The sequence below is a fragment of the Impatiens glandulifera genome, chromosome 4 (assembly GCF_907164915.1).
Source record: "Impatiens glandulifera chromosome 4, dImpGla2.1, whole genome shotgun sequence".
Classification (NCBI taxonomy): domain Eukaryota; kingdom Viridiplantae; phylum Streptophyta; class Magnoliopsida; order Ericales; family Balsaminaceae; genus Impatiens; species Impatiens glandulifera.
This window is the reverse complement of record NC_061865.1, coordinates 12,480,698-12,501,335: the sequence shown is the minus strand read 5'-3', so window position 1 is coordinate 12,501,335 and position 20,638 is coordinate 12,480,698. Positions and strand designations below refer to the sequence as shown.

Sequence of the window (20,638 nt, the reverse complement as noted above, 5' to 3'; positions counted from 1 at the left end):
ATGCAACCGTAAATACTTCTTACCATTTTCGCTGGAGCCGAAGATACTAACCGGAAGACAAATGGGTTCGTAGTCGAAATGCCGGAGACGACAGCGCTAGGTCAGATGGTAGAATAACCTGGGTGTCTTACGGCCGAATTCGGGCTTCAGATGTTTTACAGTTTTACTATGCAAAGTGCACTCTTAGTGTGAATGTATTTTCATGAGGCCGTATCGGTTTTCACAACCATGAATAAGGAGTTTCTCATGAACTTCGTACGAGTCGAAGCGATATTCGCTTTTGTAGTGTGAAAGGTAATTATGCATTATGAAAAGTAACATACGTCAATAGACGAGGATGTATTCGTGCAGAACTCCGCACTGTACGAATATATCTTCGCTTAGTACATGTCTTTCATGTTTCACCTTATTTGAAAAAAAATTCCCAGAAAAGAAACAACTATTTGATTCTCAATGCTGAATAAGCGAACAAATCTTCGATCTGCCAATCTAACAGATCGTATCCAATCTAAAGGAATGACGTTTGATTCGATGGTAGCGATTCACTGACCGGCGTCACAAAGTCTGAGACTTTGTGACAGTTGACTTGACATGTGGTAATTTTTTTGGCGCTTCATTGTACTAATTTCCTTTTTAATTGAGCTGTCAATTAAATTTTTTATAATAAATATAAGGTTTGTTAAGTATGAATAATTTAATATTTCATATAATGTTAATTATAGTAAATGTAATATTTTAATTTATGACCGTAGTCTTCAGCATTTTTTAATATAAATTTTTGATTCCTATAATGAGTGTAACAACTAACAAGATAAGATCAAACATCACCTAAACTTTTTAATTAACAATATATAAATTATGATTGATGTTCCCTATCTAAAATAATGAAGACTGGTCCGATTCGATGTATAATGATTAGTTTAAGATATGATGTAACGTACAAAAATATGTCGGCAATGAATTATAAATAAAAATGAAATGTGATCCAGGGGATAGAAATTGAGAAATGGTTTGTAGCGAAGATTTATTCGCGTTAGTGTGTTTGCCACCCACATTCATTCATAATTTAGGTATTCACATACAAGCTTTGTTGTACTTACATCAGGTGTAAAGGGTATTCTCATGTAGGGGTTGTGTGTTTCACATGTAAGTCAACCTAGAATCCATTGAAGCGAATATTTATTCGCTTCAGATTAGTTTCTCATAATTTGCAAGTTTCACTGAACACGGATATATGTTCGCTTCTTTTCTTGTATAATTAGATGATTGCATGTGTTTAAAAATAGAAAAATGTTGTGCAATTGGAAACTGTATTAAAATATAATATTTCTTACTTTTTGTGATGTGACAACAATACTGCACACTGTTCCGATTTGACATGTCATGACATGCATAATACTTTTACTGAATCCATAGATATGAAATGATTTCTTTATAGGGTTTTATACAAAAACACACCTCTTTTTCAATGATGACATCTAATTTCTGCACGATGTGACAAAACAAAGGATTAATGTTAATATTAAAAGAATAAGATTAACAAATATTATAAATAATTAAACTTAAATTAAAAATAATAAAACCTTAATAATTAAACTTTAATTAAAACTTAATAAAAAGAATTAATGTTAATATTAAAAGAATAAGATTAAAAAATTTTACAAATAAATTTAAATAATTACTATACATATAAAACCAGTTCAACCAAACACCCTTATAATTTTACTATTGGGATAAATATACTTTTATAATTATATTGAAATAATTATAACAGTGTACTACTGTCTACCAAACACATCCTACGTATTATATTGAATATAATTTTATAATTATTCATGAAAATGTGTTTATTCATGTTGAAATAATTTATTATCTAATATAATGTGAATGACAATATTGAATAATGTATTATTTTTAATATTATTAAGTGTTATTACATTTTCGTGAATGAAATTACTTTTTCATGATGTGACAAAGTGACTACACACTGTTCGGATTTGATATTTCATCACGGGAAATTTACTTTTTCTGAATCAATAGATCTAAATAATTTATGAAGAGAACAGATTTTCTTTTTGCTATAAATGTAGGGATTACATGAACAATCTTCGTCGGCAGCATGAAATATCTATTGAGCGTTTTTGTTGAGAGTGTGTGTTTTTTTCATATAGTTTGTTGGGATGTATCATTTGGGAGATTCTCTGTGATGGAAAACTTGTACAATCAAGATCAAGTGGTGGAAAACATCTTCAGTGTACACGAATGCTTGGTAACTCAAGTAGAAACTACCGATCAAATGAAGATCATTCGTGTACACTGCTGGTGGGAAGCGCCAACTGTGGGAGATTCCCTGGGATGGAAAACATCTCAAGAGATAACTCAACAGGTGTAGGACCCCAGTTATGCGTGAGAGATCCGCTGTGGTTGCTTCAATGGAGATGCCTTGAAGCTGGAGATGCAGATGAATATTGTTAAAATGTACAAATGTTTATGAAACGGGGAAATGTTTATGAAACTTGTAATGAAAATTTGTACGTCGAATGATAATATTTATTTGTTATTTATATTTTCATGCAAATGTCATTAAACATTAATAAAATAACGAAATTGTTAAAAATAATAAAGTATTATCATATCATTGCCATAATTTTAAATGTAAGTTTTGGTCCGATTCGATGTGTAATGATTATAAATAAAAATTATATGTGATTAACGGAAAGAAATTGGAAAATGGTTTGTAGCGAAGATTTATTCGCGGCGTGTAATTTCCTCCCACATTCGTTCATCATTTTGGTCTTCACATACAAGCGTTGGTGTACTTACATCAGGTGTAAAGGGTATTCTCATGTAGGGGTTGTGCGTTTCACATGTAAGTCAACCTAGATTTCATTCAAGCGAATATTTATTCGCTTCAAATTAGTTCTGCACACGAATATATGTTCGCTTCTTTTCAAATATAATTAGATGAAGTCATGTGCTTAAAAATTGAAAAAAAAACATAATTTGCAACTTCATTAAAATACAATATTTATTAATTTTTTTGATGTGACAACAATACGGCACACTGTTCCGATTTGATATGTCATTACAGGCTACATACAGTAATCCAGAGATATGAAATGATTTCTTTATAGGGTTTTATACGAAAACAATCTTCTTTTCTTTTTTGAATGATGAAAGATATTTTCAATACATTTCCGTTGAATGTGGTCGACCTGAAATATGAAGATCAAGCGAATATTATGTCGTTTCGTAACAATGTTTTGTTTCATATAGAAACTTACAGGCGAATGAATCTTCGTTTTCCAATTCATTACAGTATGACATGAAAGTGTCAACAATAATATGTAACTTCAAAGATTGGATGCGACATCATCTTCGTTTTTAAGGGTTTTACAGGCGAAGAAATGTCCGTTCGATTTACTGGATAGATATGGTGTAAGGAAGCGAGCAACCAATCGATTGATCAATCGAAGGGGTTTACATGAACAGATCAGTTGTTTTACATTATACTTTGAATTGATCATGACATCCAAATTGCAATCAAAGAATGAATCAAAGCTAACGACAATGAGTCGATTTATATCACTACAGAATAAACGAACTACATAATGTAAAATATAACTTCAGACTATAATCAAACATAACTTCATAATATTGATGAATACACAAAAACATTCCATAATCCGTTTACATAAGTACTGCACAGATTAACCAAAAATAGAGATGTTCAACAATACAAATGAAGCTCTAGTCTGATTCATGAGAGGATGACTCGTCTATCGGTCCTGTCAGCGACACGACCTCATGTTCGATGACGGGTGGAATGTATAGCTGAATGGCTTCGTTCACAGCATTGATCCATCGGTTGGGGATGAAAACCGTCAAAGAATTTTCAATTATTGATGCGTACTCTAAGTAAAGATGTTGAGGAGTAAACATGAAGTCCTCCGGAGGATTGTCTCCATTTGAAGGTAGGGGATTCCGTAGGCCAAATTGTCTGTATATGACACTTGTGCAGTAGGAGGTAGTTCCCTGAAGGCCCAACAAAATGATGAATGGAGAACCCCTCATCTCGTACATCATTTCAGCAAACAGATACCACGGAACAATGAACCTAATTGGGTGAATATCCGAAATAAAATTCGGAGGCACGAGTCCATTGACCCTTTGCACTTGTAGATTGGCAAAGGAAGTGTAGGGAATTGAAGGACGGGGCAACCAATGCAACTTGTCTAACAACCAGAGGTATAGAACCAAAGGTGATCCACGGCGAGAATAGTTGTTTTCCTCGGGAACAAATTCGTTAAGACCAAGTAATGTCTCAGCAAGTACCAGGCTAGCCAGGTTTGGGGCGTTTCCCATCAGTGCAGGAACTACACGCAGGAGCCTTTCCGAAGGCCGGCGTCCTGCAGCCGGACATAAAAAAAAATGAGCCAGAACCACAAGCATGATCAGTTTGCTTTGTGTGTGGCTGATGGTCCTCTCAGCTCCCTGGACACGCCAAATGTACTCGTCTATGTTTGTCATATTCAGAAATCCATGTTGGAGGGTAAACAAGAGAGCATCAAGCATTGTACATCCATAGAAGCTGTCGCAAATGTGGACGGCCATATGAGGATCTTGATGGACAGGCAAGATCATGAGTGCATTTGTACCACACCTAAGGATTGAAGCAAAGTCCTCTAGCGTCGGGCATATGTGCATTTCCCCAATAACAAAAGAACGAGAGTCCGTATCCCATCTGCTTTGCATGTGGGCCATCAGTCCGTCGTTAACGTTTATTCGTATTAGAGGAAGAATCTCATCTACATGATAGACACTAAAAGGGACAGGGTCATCGTTGATCAGACTTAAGTATCGCTCCAGTTGTTGCGGCGATAAAACCAGCATGTCTGGGTCCATCTCTACATCCATCTTATGAGTTTTACGCTTAAGGAAAGACAACGGTAGATAGAGATTCGGGAAGGAGTAAGAGTGTAAAGTGAGAGTGAGAGTGAGAGTGAAGGCTTCGTATGAGAGTGATGATCTTGATACAGCAGTAGTTGAAGTTAATAAATGAGTTTTCATTCTTGTATTGAAATCAATACATACCACAGGTGGTTGCATTACATGTTGCGAGGATATCTTCGTTTATGAATTGGCAAACATATAGTGAAGAAGACATCTTCGTCTCGGATATTAAAAATATGGATTGCACCAAAAATTAACATAAGAAGATATCTTCGTTTATGATTTACAAAATGTATAGTTGCGAGGATATCTTCGTTTATGAATTTAAAAACATATAGTGAAGAAGATATCTTCGTCTCGGATTTCCAAAATATGGATTTCACCAAAAATTAACATAAGAAGATATCTTCGTTTAAGAATTTCGTACTTTTCAGTGAAGAAGATATTACGGTTGCAAGTTTTTCAGTTTCATGATGTTGACAATATATCTTCGTTTAAGAATATTAAAACACACAGTTAAGAAAATGTCCTCGTTTATGATTTTAAAAAAATCGGTACAAGAAGACACATCAAACATCAATACATTATAACTCCATACATTAACATCTGAATTGCAGTACATACATTAAGATCTGAATTGCATTATAAGTTATAATTCACTATCAAACATCCATACATTAAAAAATGTGAATTGACCTGTGTAAACATAAGAATTACTGTACAAGTATAATTCCGTATAAGACATACAAATCCCTAATATCTTGATCTAATTGCAGTCTTTAACTTGAACCTATTGACATTGTGCTCAGACATAAGAATTCTGTATAAATATTTAATCCTCAACGTACTCAAAGCTTCTTCGGCCTTCAAAAGAACAAGAGAAAGTATAAGAACATCTAAAATTGTTCAATGTCATCTACTAAAAATTAGATATGGTGTTATACTTACATTATTTTCGTTGATGTCAATAGACCAATTCTTCGCCGTTCCTCTATATGTTTCCATATGTCTCATTAAGTATACACCACAGTCTGTCTTGTTTGTTTTGTCTTGCCAGTCCAGCTTTGGTGCCGTTATCCTGTATTTTTAACCTTGGCAGCCATTCTGTCCATGCCTTGACTTAACAAGAATTGCACAAAACAATCGAGTTGTTTACTCAAAGTGACATACTTGTCCAAAATTTTCATTCCATGAGGACGGCCGGAGTTGTCTATTACAACGATTTTGGAGTCCTTAATATTCACACAAACAAGGAAGAAATGTCGGGAAACGACAACGGGTAGGAATATCTGCAAAAAGAACACAAACATTTAATACATTATTGCATATTATTTACTTGGAATTGAGGGATATGTACAGACCACGTCAGCGAAGATGAGGTCTTCTTTTGTGACTTGGTAGTTTCTCATGTCTTCTTCAATGGATTGGGAAAATAACGTGGCATCATGCTGCATATTAACCTGCAAAATAAGGGCAGAGCATCAAAGTCATGAACATCAAACAATACATAGCAAAAAAAAAGAGATGCACTTACATGTGAACATGATGAGAAACAAATTATTCTTGGTTCATGCCTTGGCAACCTACGGCATTTGAAGTGCACAATTATGGACCAAGCGTCAATCACTTCGCTCGAAATTTCGCGACCCATTTTCATTGAACGAAGTAATTCCCGGGTGATATTACCAGGTGCACCTACGTACAGAACGTCACTGCAAAATACATTCATTTAGAAGACCATAACTAAATAATTTCATTTTTAAAATTTCTAAAACAAGGCGAAATAACTTACGATCCAGGGAGGTCTTCATCAAACACAAAATCGGCTAATCTCTGTTCCTTGTTGGTTATTTTGTGGTCCAACATATCAGCCACCTGTTGCATGTAAGGGGATCGAAGGTGCACAGGAATTTTTGAGATATTCCTCTTAGGATATTCTTTAATGTTGATGGGCCCCCCCCCCATCACCTTCATCTTCATCTTCAGAAGATTCAACCGCCTTAGAAGCCTCAACCTGTTGCTTGCCCTCACCCTGATCAGTTGGTGCAACAGACTGAGCTTGGGGTTCCTCGACATTTTCCTTCCCTGCACCATGATCATTCGGTTCTAAATGATGAGATTTGGGTTCCTCAACCTGTTGCTTGCCTTCACCCTGATCATCGTCTTCAAGAGTGGGTGTCTGCACTGGGGGTACCTCATCCGGTTCCTTGACTTCGCCATCATGATCAGTTGGTTCAACACGGGGTGAGGCATCTTTGTTGGGAAGAACTGTATCCTCAGGTTCGTCCGGTTGAAAAGGGGGTGACTTCGCTTGAATGGGCTGAACTGCAGCCTGTACATCTTCCAGTTCAACAAGGAGTGATTCATCGTCAATGTCCACACCTACATCCTCAAATCTTTCGTTTGAACAGGGAGTGACTGATCTTCAGTGTGCAGAACTGCATCATCGAGATCATTCGGTTCCACGTGATCCGAACGATTTTCATCAGGGGGCATAACTGCACCCTCAGGTTCGTCCGGTTGAAAAGGGGGTGACTGGGCTTGAATGGGCTGAAATGCAGCCTGTACAACTTCCTGTTCAACAAGGAGTGATTCATCGTCAATGTCATGACCTACATCCTCAACATCTTTCGTTTGAATAGGGAGTGACTGATCTTCATTGTGCAGAACGGCATCATCGAGATCATTCGGTTCTACCTGATCTGAACGATTTTCTTGATGGGGCATAACTGCATCCTCTAAATCATTCTGTTCAACCCGTGTTGTTGGATTGTCTGCATGGTCCTCCAATGCAGTCTCACATGTGTAATCAACCCGGGGACTAATGACTTTCAAGCCCGCACACGGTAAAGTGTCCACAAGTGCCTCCCTTGTAGGATCTTCCACACCTACATGAACCGGACCATCGAACACCACCTTCAAGTGTTTCATGAAGCCTTCAGACTCTCTGAGGTTCAGGAAACCGGCCTCAAAAAAGGGCTTCGGATCGATGTTGCGTTTTCTCCAACTCCCCTGATAGGTAATTCAGCTGTTGGGCTGTATCTTTAAAAGTTTGCAGGATTTTGGATGTCAACAACTGTACATTATGAAAAACATACTTCATTAATCTTGAAAACAGGATAATAAAGAACATGGGAGTCAATTTATTGTTTCCACATACCTCATTATCGTCTTCTTTTACTTCAACCGAGTCAACTGGATTCTCGGGTTGTCTAACTGCTAGGCGCGCCCTTGCCCTGCCAAGCCCAAAACCACCGGCACGACCTTCTAAGTTGGTAAACTCCAACACGCTGACGTCATCCCAACAGGAGATGATTGGAAATTTTCTTTCGTAGGGGATACGTTCACCTTCCACAAAAACACCATCTAGGTAGCAAATCTGGAGTAAAGGAGTGGGAGACATGTTAGAAAATATTACATATCTATGAATCATATATAAGAGAGGCAACAATACTTACCGATAAAAGGGTTATAGGTCCATCGAAATATGGATTTTTATTTTTACTTGCTTTTTCTTTCCAACTTCTTACACTGTCAATCAATCGTTGAAGTGTAAAGTGGCACCAGTTTAGTTCCTTTATGTTATCAACCTCCATTAAGGATTTGAGAATTTTGAACCTGAAATGAAAAAAATACATTTGTCAGTATTCAAAAATACAATTAGATATATAAGAGGTTTGAATACATGTTTACCTGGCTCGTGAATTTTGAACAGGACATAAAAAACTAGAGACAACAAAGACAACGAAGTCTATTTTGAAATCGTTGTCTGCACTTGTGTTACTTAATATCTTGGGGATCATAGAAAGTGTTTCGGGAGCTTTGGAGTCTTCCCCGGTCCATCTGGTCTTCCAATCCCTCAAGAAATTAAAATAAGCAGGGTCCTTAGTCTTGTCCAACCCAACGGACTCGACTACGTTCATTGAGCCTCTATGGAGGTTCATCACGAGCTGTACGAGATCTTCATCGATACGGATCTCATCACCGTTGGCCAATACCAGAGAACTCTTATCCGGGTCAAAAGATTGGATTACATGTTTGGAAAAATGAGCAAGGCACTTGGAGACGCCCATTGTAAGAAGAGAACCAAACCCGATTTCCTTAACGGCTTCCCTCTGTTCTACGCTCAATTGAGGAATGAGTTGAGCGAGGCCATGAGGTGATGATCTGGTTAGAAATGTCACTGGACGTTTCTTGCGGGTTTTGGTTTTTTGGGGAGAGGGGGGAAACTCTTCATCGAATGGGGTAGTAGACGGAGAAATATTAGTGGTTTCTGGGGGTGCTTCTGGTAACTCTTCATCGACTGTTGGAGTGGAGGTATGAATAACATTTCGTTTTTTTTTAGGGGGAAAAGGTGGTGGTAAAATCTCATCAGTACCTGCAGCAACATCAGTAATTTCGACAGCAACTGTGGAAACTGATTCAGCAGTCATCGACGACTTAGTATTCGTCTTCGGATTTCTCTTCCTCTTCCTTTCATATGTAAAGTTATTAAACCTCGAAGTCATTATTTTGGGTGGGATAGCATAAATCAGTATTCAACGAAATAAATTGAATAAACATGTGTAAAATTAGTATAAACACAATAAGATGAACATACCTCTCTGGTTTAGTGCTGGGATTGACGTTGGATGCCGGAGTGGGTGCAGTTTCGTTTTCGGTTATGCTCCTACAAACTTGCAAGACGACCTCTCGGGAGTCGATGGGATGATCCACTTCCATGTTGTTGCCTTGGTTACCCGACATGTTCAGAAGAAATCCTTGTAGTATAAACGAAATATCTAGGGTTTCGACGTTCAGTGTTTGGATTATCGCCGGGAGATAGAGAGAGAAGAATATGAACAGTTGCTTATGAAAATGAAATTGAGGGAGAGTCGGCTTGTAGCGGGAAATTGAAATTATATCAACTAGTCATGGAAGCGAATAAATATTCGTTCGATATCGTAACTTCTTAAAAAAATAATAAAAATAAATTGAAAATAAAAACTATTCATCGAAGCGAAGATTTATTCGCGGAATGTAAATGCACGGGTAAGTGAATTTACATGACAGGCAAGTTGGCTTCTCATTGGAGGGGAGGTGGTTTTACATGAACGTCAGGCTAAAAATATTTGAAAAAAAGAAATCTTCGCTTTCAATCGTCTACTCGAAAAACAAAATTAAAGCGAATATTTGGTCGTTTACTGATTGTCATTTCAAATTAATTGAATTAACATTTATTAATAAACGGAAATATAAAATTAATAATAATCAAATAGACAAGGAATTGAGGCGAAGATTTGTTCGTTTGCTGCATGTCATCTTCAATTAATTGAATTAATATTTAATAAATGGAAATATAAAATCCATGTCATTTTGGTCTTCACATAGACGGGTAATTGTCTTTCCATGGCAGGCAGGCGGTCTTCTCATGGGTGGGTTGGGGGGTTTACATGAGGTTTTAATTAAAATTAATTGAAGCAAATATATCTTCGCTCTAGAGAGTCTCGAGGCAAAAAAAATTAAATACTAAAATTAAATAAAAATTCCTTGAAAAAAAATAAATGAATTAATTGAAGCGAATATTATATCGCTTCATTCGATTTTTAATAAATTAAATTAATATTTAATAAACGTAAATATAATATCCCTGTCATTTTGGTCTTTACATAGATGTGTAAGTGTATTTTCATGAACGGCAGGCGGTCTTCTCATGGGTGGGTATGGGGGGTTTACATGAGGGTCATGGCAACGGGCGTGTAGATCTTCGCTCCCATCGCATCTCACCCTTCCCTCTGACACGGTGCCTGGAGCGAAGATATCTTATTTGGGTATCATATGATTATTATATTATTTCCTGGCGTTAACAGGCGCTTCCGTTAACGGCGTCTTGTGTGAACCCGGGCCGAAACCCGGATTCCGGATACTCCCTCCCTCCGTCTCCTACCCAGATTGATTTATTATTAAAATAATAATGCTGCAATCTGATTGGTCCGCCACAGGGGAACACGGCAATCGGTAGCAGAAGATCTGAACTGCAGCACACAAAGGATAAGGCTGCCCTACATATAAGGAAGTTTATAAGAAATATAATTAACTAAAGTTAAGTTTTGTTTTTTTGGTTTTTTAATTTTAACATTAAAATACAAAATATCTCATATTTCTCTAAAAATATGTTAAAAATAAGAAACCAGTGCAAGTTAAGGTATTTTTATTTTTATTTATTTTTTTATTTTTTTTTGTAAAATGCAAACTTAACTAGGGTGAGTAAATTATTCGATATTTTGAATGAGGTGTGATATGTGGAAAATTGGGAGAAGGAATAATGTGGCATAATGTTATTGACTAAGAAAAAAAAATTATGAGGAGTGAAAAATATTTTTATAATTTTTTCAACTAATCAAATTGTATCACGTTATTTTTTTTTTCTCATCCTTCACCCAAATTTCATCTCTATCATTTCTCATTTTCGATATATTGAAAATTTCATTCCGTAAATATCGATTTTTTGGTATACTAAAAATGGTATGGTAGGGTATTTATACCCAAATTAACGATATTAATATAATTATATGAGATTTTTAAATTTTGGATATACTATTATATACCACCAAATAATATTTATAAATTAATATAAATATATATATATAATATAAATAATTAAGTAACTTTTTAATTTCAATTTTAAAAATTATATAAATACTTTGAACTTTTCACCCAAATCAACCATTTTAGTAAAAAAAATCTGAACTAATATAAAAACTCTCTCTATATATATTCACTAACTTTTAATAGATTTATATTAATTTAATTAGAAAATCTAATTTTTAAAAATTAAAGTAAAATATAACTAAACTTTAATATTATATATAAACGGTATAATATTGATTATGGCTGACAATTTTGGACACGATACGAAAACACGACTCGGATCGAACACGAAAAAATCAGGTTAGAGCTATGTATTTTTTTGTTCAGGTCAAAATTAGGTCGACCTGTTTAACCTGATTAATAAACATGTCAAAATCGGATCGACCCGACATGACCCAAAATAGACCCGATAACCCGTTTATATGTTTCTTTTTGTTGAGTTTTGTGTTATATTTTCTTATTCACTCACATCATTTTCTTTTGTAAATTTTTTTATAAGTGAATTTGTGATTTAACTTTATTTTTATTTTGTATTGATGTCATTTTAATTTAAAATAAAGAAATATGATTTAATTATATTGGGTTTGGTTCGAGTTAAGTTGTGTAAATCGAGTTAAACGAGTCAGGTTCAGGTCAAACACAAATAAACAGGTTAAGTTCAGGTTATAAATTTTTGACCCGAATTATTAAACAAGTAAGGTTTAGATTATAATAGTTAGACTCGTTAACCTGCTAACCCGATCCCGCGAACCTAAAACTTACTTAAATTGTCACCCATAATATTGATATCGTAATACCAAATTACGATATATCATCAACTTCGGTATAAACGGTTATTACTTTTATCGTATCAAGATTTCGGTATAATAAAACGATATAATTTTTCCTATAACAAGACTTTCCATACATGTTTATGGTATAAACAATATGCAAAGTGCAAACTATACTATATTTCAAATGCTAATTAGATTTTGATGTCTTTGCTTGCAACATTTTTCTTTTCATTTGTTTTTGTTATCACTTACTATATTGTTTTAAAAAATATTGATAAAAAAAAAACTCTATAGGATAAAAAAATTAGTGGTACTTGTTACAAAAAGAACAGATCTAAAATAAAACTGGTACATGGATAATTGATATTTGATCTCTCATCAAACTCCTAAAAACTATACTACACAAGTTTCTATTAGTCAAACAATCTTGATACATCAAATGGAGGTGAATAAAGTGTTGAAGGACTTGTAATCAACATATTCCCATAATAAAAAGGACTCAAATCATTAAAAACCGAAAAATCTTGCATCTCAGAAACCGGCGAGAAAAACCCATCAGGAATCGGCGGCAAACTCATCGGCACCGGCGAAAGTATCCCCCGAATCTGATCCCTATCAAACCCTTCAATCAAACTCCTCAAATCTTCATACATCTCTTCCTCTCTAATTTCATTTCCCCTATCTCTATCTCTTTCCCTAGGACTCGCCCCTTCAATCGAAGCCAATCTAGCCGCCGGAGACACGTTTCCACCGCCATCGTCTGCAGAATAGTCGCCGGAGTAATGACCGGTTAGACGTTGAACCAAAGCAGGGAAATCGCCGACAGTTGTATGGATGGGTTTAGGAGAGATCGAAAAGATTATTATCGGTTTCGGCGGCGGATATTGAGGTTGACGTGGCGGTGGAACTGGAGGATGACGTGGATGATGGCCGACTGGTGGTTTTTTATTGTATGGGAAGTTTTGTTAACTTTGAGCTGAGGTGGACGAGGACCTTGAAGTTCTTTTCTAGAGGTGGAAGAGTTGCCGCCGGCGGTGTAATACGGCGGATCCATGGCGGCGCCGGTGGAGAATTTGAGTGGTCAGTTTTTTTTATGGAAAGGAGGAGAGAGAGAGAAAATGTGAGAAAATAATTGATCTAACTAAATATCTAATAGTTGGGATTATTAATTAGAGTTTCTCTTTCTATCTATTAGGGCTTGTTTGATTTTGGTTATTTAGGTTTTTCTTGAATTTTGTTTTAAAAATTATATTTGATTAAATTTCTAAAAAACTGATTTTTAGGGTTAAAAGGATAAATTAATTTTATATAATTAAATAAAGAATATTTTTTATATTTAAATAGATAAAAAAAGTAATTAAATGATTAAAATGATGAATAAAATGATGGTTGAATTTTTGGATAAAATTAGAATAAACCAATTGAGTCCTTATTTAATTTAGTCCTATTTAATGTTTCGTGGGGGGCAGTCGGTAGTAGCCATGAAATTAAGTGTAAGAAATTAAGTGTAAGTGACGTCTACGATATGGGATTTGTTACGTAAGCAAATACGTATTTTATAGAAATTATTTAAAAAATTAACATTTATTCGGTGCATTTGCACAAATAATAAAATAAAAAACCGTGAAAAAAATATTACGGTAAAAATATGATAGTATTTTTTATTTTATTTTTAATCGTTTTAAATTTATGGGCGGGTTAACTCATAATTCGACTCAAGTATCCATTTACTCTCACATTGCAGAACGATCTCTAAAATAATTGATACAGTTTGATTCCTTAACTTATTTAGTTTCAAATCTAGAGTTCACTTCTTCCCCATATTACGAGTAAAAGAAAAAATGTAAAGACTACCATTAAAGTAGCCTAGACGAGTCTTATTATATCCATATAAATTATGCCTCATATCTCTATAAATATGACGGAACTTTTTTATTATTGCTCACTAATAATAGTGAAATCTATAGCACAATGTCAAGAATTATGACGGATTAAAAATTATTGATGAACTACCGTGTCCATCAAATTTAGTGTTAAATTTAAAATATAAAGTGTTATTAGATTATTGGTTAAAGAGCTGTACTTAATTTGTTAGGTTGCAAGTTTGAACCATACCTATAACATTTTAATTTTATTTTTAACCGTTTTAATTTTATGGGCGGGTCAACCCACAATCCGACCCAAGTATCCATTTATTATCACATATATATTCAAATTAACCACAGCTCTCGATTCGATAATCCGGGAAACTTTAAAATTAAGCATTATTATATTATATTATATTATATTATATTATATTATATTATATTATATTATATTATATTATATTATATTATATTATATTATATTATATTATATATATTACTTAAATGTTATATTGATGTATATGAAATTAACATATTGTCATATTTATCTAATAAATAAAAAATATATTAATATTTTTTAGAGATAACAATGTCTTAGATTTTACCAATAAGATGCTTGAGGATTGAAATACATAACTTGAGTCATAATTGTAATATATAGTATATATAATTCTATTTATAATATATTATTAAAATATAAAATGATTTTTTAATAATATAAATTTACTTAATGATTTTTTTAATAATATAATTTACTTAATATAAAATAATTTTATATATTTTAAATAACAATGTATTTCAAATAAAATTGTATATAAATTAAAGGGATAAAATGCACTTGATTAAGATATGTTTTAAGTAATATACATTGTATTCCGTGTTTAAAAAATATCTACGTAATTACCTCCGGTCAAATTTTTAGTGACCGTTGTTGACATGACATCATAGAGTTTGATCTAGATTCTTGAGGAGAATTCACAGATTACAATTCTCCGTCGTCGAAAAAAAACATTGTAGTTTCGGAGATGGAAAAAAATATGTCTAAAGATAAATGTCAAACACAAAAAAGAACGTTAAAAGCGTTAAGCGCCGCTATTCACCTCCCTTCTGTGACAAGAAAAAATTTAGATTGTCAAAGCATAAGTCAAGAAGAAATATTAGATAATGTTTCAACATTTGACTTCATGGATTCATCTATTATTGTTGAGATTTCAGAAAAAGAGCTATTATTGTTGAAATTAACATATTGTCCTATTTATCTAATAAATAAAAAAAATATATTAATATTTTTTTTTATAGATAACAATGTCTTAGATTTTACCAATAAGACGCAGCTTGATGATTGAAATACTTAACTTGAGTCATAATTGTAATATATAAATATATAATTTTATTTATAATATATTATTAAAATATATAATGATTTTTTTAATATTATAAATTTACTTAATGATTTTTTTAATAATATAATTTACTTAATAAAAATAATTGTATATATTTTAAATAACAATGTATTTTAAAATAAAATTGTATATAAATTAAAGGGATAAAATGCACTTTATCAAATTTTAGTGACCGTTGTGACATGACATCATAGAGTTTGATCTAGATTTTTGAGGAAAATTCACATATTACAATTCTCCATCGTCGAAAAAAACATTATAGTTTCGGAGATGGAAAAAATATGTCTAGAGATAAATGTCAAACACAAAAAAGAACGTTAAAAGCGTTAAGCGACGTTATTCACCTCCCTTTTGTGACAAGAAAAAATTTAGATTGTCAAGGCATAAGTCTTCTCCGGATATGAAGAAGAAATATTAGATGATGTTTTCAACATTTGACTCCATGGATTCATCTATTATTGTTGAGATTTCAGAAAAGTAGTTATTATTATCTAATAAAGAAAGAGATAAGAATTTAACTTATTATGAATATTGTGACATAAAACTATCATAAAAAAAGAAGAAGAGAGCTTGTCAAAAATCTAGGTTAATCAATTTCATGTTAGATTGTATATATAGTTCTAATTATAATAATTTCTAGATTATATAAACTATACATAAATTATGAAAAATTGGAATCGAACGGTCATAACCAATGAGAACATTTAAAAAATAATTAAACTTATCGGTGAAAAGTAACGCAAACTTACGAGTAATGTCTTCAACTAAAATTTCAAAAGAATTATCAAAAATTTTGGGCTAGTGTTTATACATTCACTTGGATTACTGTTCATTTAAAGTTGTCACATCAACTAAATTAAAATAGTTAATTAAATAATTTCAAATTATTTTAATATAAATTATTATTAATTTTGATTTGTTTAGTACATATTTTAATAGTTATTTTAAATAGAATGTGGAGTGCCTTCATTTCTCATCACAATTTTTTTTGGGCAGCATTAAGATTCGTCTCGCTCTCTATTTTTAATTTATCTTTAAATTTTAAAATATTTTTTTATTATTGCATTAGTTTTATAAAATATTTTTATCATTAAATTTTAAAATTATTTTTATTCTTAAATTAATTTATAAAATATTTTATGTATTTTAAATAAATTGAAATAAATTCTTATATTATAGAGTTGCCACATAATTTTAAGCATAATCAAATACGTTTTAGAGAGTTTGTTTTGGTTCGGAACTTGGTTACACTCAGGTAGTGGCGGATCAAGGGGGTGCAAGAAGGGACATAAACACCCTGACTTTTGTGAAAAGTTTGGGTATAATTTATATAAATTAATTATTTAAGGATAAAGTTGAATATATAATAAAATTAAGAGCTTATTAAAAAAAATCAATAAATAAGAGGCTAATTTGAAAACCTTTAACCATATAAATTCAAAATTAAATTAGGTTTACAAACTCTACTTCGGCAACCCGGGGGCCTCGACCTCACATCTTCTGTCATCGATCTTGGAGTTGGCACACTAATTTGATCTCTGGTAAGTGGTAAGGTTATAGATTTATGTTATTATTTATTCATTCTTTATATGCATAGGTTATAAGTTTATGTTATTATTCATTCATTCTTCATATGTTCTGTATTTATTATTTATCCATTTATTTCATTTTGCTTCTTGAGAAGAATCAGAACTAAGAGGTTTTTTATTTTTTGTTATGTATTTCATTATTAAATTAATGCTGGAATTAGTTAGAAACTTAAGGGAATTAGAATTTAGGGGTTCAAATGTTGTATTTTCTCTTGTTTTGTTTCTAAACAATCATTCAATCAAGAAATGATAAACATTAATCAAATTTGATAGATTTTATTTAATTATTGTGTTTATTTTTTATAATATAGGTAATGGAGAAATATTTAAAACGAAGTAATATTTTTATAACATTTATGCATTCAATTCAACCCGGATGATGTTATTAGTGATCCTAGACTACACAAAACTAATTAATGAATTTGATATTTCTATTAGAGATCAAATTCGAAGAGAATATTTGATTAGAGGTCCTTGTCAACCATTTGGTCATAGTTATCCTCAAAAACTATTTGATATAGAGCATATGAGCTTTCAAGATGCTTGGTTTAAAAGGTTTCCATTGTAAGAGTATAGCATTTCAAAAGATGCTGCATTTAGTTTTTGGTGCTACTCTACCTTGCTGAACTTCTCCCGGATGATTTTTCTTTAACTGATCGTATAATACTTGAGAACCAACTTCAAATTTACATTTAAAATGTACGAAATGATTTTCTATGATTCAAGATTTAGGAAGTCTTGTTAAGAAGATGGTTGAAACTGGAAACATAAAAGTTTTACATTGATATATCAGTTGATTGAGTTAACATTGATTTTATATTTACGACTACTTCTGTTGAAAAAGTCTTTTCTGCGATAAAAATTATCAAGACTGATTTACGTAATAAAATGAGCGATGAGTGGATGAACGATAGTTTGGTAGTATACATCGAGAATGAGATTTTTTCCACAATTGAAAATAAACAAATTTTACAACATTTTCAACAAATGAATAACCCGAAGACTCAATTGTGTCCATTTGTTTGTACGTCTAGTAGTAGTTGAATTGTAAAAGGATAAATATTTTATTATGGAAAAAATCTCACTAGACGTATGTACTTGTACAACTAGCTCATTTAGACGTATGTACTAATAAAATGTCATTTAAACATACGTACTATCAAAAATTGGCTCATTTAGCCTCTTTTAGTAACCATATTTAATTTTTATTTTAAATTTTTAAATTTATTAATTAAATATTAATATATTTTCTCTCTCCTTATTTTACATTAATTAATCAATAATTTATTTTATTTCTTAAATTGTTTATTATTTTTATATTAGTTTTTTTTTTTCATCTACATTTTTTTACCAATTTTTTATTTCTCATAAATCTTAAATTCTTATTTTTGAAAAAACTTTAACTTATTTATGAATTTTATGGTTTACTATAATACTTTTTTAAAAAAAATTCTTATTAATTTAATATTAACAAAAAATAAAATTAATAATTTTATTTAATTTTTATTCATAACTTATAATAATAAAGGATAATTTGTTTTTGTCTAATATTTGAATTATTACTATTTTTGGTGTTTGATGAATGAATTGTTTATTATTATCTAAATATTATTTAATTTAATTTTGTGTTAAAGAATTTTTATGGTTTAAAGTATAATCATTGAGATCAAAAAATTTTAAAATAATTAATAATTAATGTTAATATAAGAAAAAATATAAAAAAAAGAAGAAAAAAATATAAAATATAAAATATAAATAATTAATAACGAATGCCCCATATATATATATATAATAAAATTAAAATAATTAATAATAAATACTCATATAAAAATAAAAAAAACATTTATGAAAAAGATAAAAATAAAAGATTCATTTATTAATGAAAGATGATGAGAGAGAAAATATATTAATATTTAATTAATAAATATGTAAATTAAAAAATAAAAATTAACTATGATTTACTAAAATAGGCTAAATGAGCCAATTTTTGATAATATGTATGTTTAAATGAACTTTTATTAGTACATACGTCAGACTCAGACGGTAAGCGAACTTTTTTCTTTTTATTATTATCGACATGATTTTGTATCTTATTATTATTATTATTAATTATACTTTTATTTTTAATATAAGTATTGTATAATAAAACATTATACTTGATAAATTTTGGAGCACCCGCTGAATATGGCTTCTGAATTCGCCACTGCACTAGGGAAAGTGCTCTCGCATTACACCTCACACCTCAGGTTAGTCGTAACGAAAGGTCCCTATTTTAATTTTTGACAAAATTAAATTTAATTTTACCCTTTTATTTTATTTTATTTTAATTTTATTCAAAATTTAATATTAAAAGTATTAAAATTCAAAATTTTAATCAGATAAAATAAAATTTAATCGAATTTATACTCAGAAAAAGTAAACTAACAACAACAATTAGTTTCTTTAAAGTATAATTTTATTAAGAGATATAGAAAAAAGTCAATTAAGTTTTAATTTAATGAGACACTTTATATTATACAGACAAATTTGTCATTTCTTAGGCAAATTACATGATATGTAAATCATTATTTTTTATTTTTAAATAAATAATTTAGAGGAGTGATACAGATAAATTTGTCATTTCTTAGGCAAATTACAATTTTATGTAAATGACAGGGAGAAAAAAATTGGTAGTAAGAATGAGAGAAAGAGTTATGGGTAAAATATTTATGATTTTTTGAGGAATCGGGAGAAAGCTTATGGAAAAATTATGAGAAAAAAATGATAAAGAAAAATTTTATTATTTTTTCAAATAATTAAAATGAGATTATTTTTTTCTTTCAAATTTCTTCTCTTTATCATTTTTCAATAATTTATTATCTTTAATTATTTTTTAAAGTATAATTATTATTTACTTTACCATTTATATCTATATAATATTAAAGAAATTTATATGTATAATATATATTATGTTATATTATATATATATATATATATTCTTTTCTTTACAAACCAAAACATTATATATATATACTATAGTTTTGAAACTCGGCCCGGCCCGGCCCGGCCCGTTGATTGGATCGACAAACCCAATGAACTGTTCCGTCAAACTAGGTTGGGTTGATAAGAAATCAGAAATATAATCAACCTCAGTTATACTCGGTCAACCCACCGGTTGGACTGGGTTGGACATGAAATCCAACAAGTCCGGGTTAACCCAACGAGTTTATCATATTTTTTTAAAAAAATTTACTTATTTTCTTTCTCACTTATCACTCTCTCAGTTCCACTCTCCACATTTTTTGATTCATATTGAGTTTACATATTTCTAGTTTCATGTGGATAAATTACCGATTTCTAGTTTTAGATACCAAGAATGACAAACTCTTTCATTCACCTCAAACTCCCATCACACTTGAACTAGTTGATTCCGCTTTTACCAAACT

General features: G+C 31.5%; 1 protein-coding gene across 1 annotated transcript; it reads right to left on the bottom strand.

Moving 5' to 3' along the window:
* Nucleotides 1-12,769: 12,769 nt before the first annotated feature.
* Nucleotides 12,770-13,410, bottom strand: LOC124934747 (protein MKS1-like). The gene is made up of 2 exons (XM_047475259.1): nucleotides 13,350-13,410; nucleotides 12,770-13,290 (listed from the first exon to the last, which is right to left on the bottom strand). The coding sequence occupies exons 1-2, from the start codon at nucleotides 13,408-13,410 to the stop codon at nucleotides 12,770-12,772; spliced, it is 582 nt and encodes a 193-aa protein (XP_047331215.1).
* Between the last annotated feature and the right edge of the window lie 7,228 nt (nucleotides 13,411-20,638).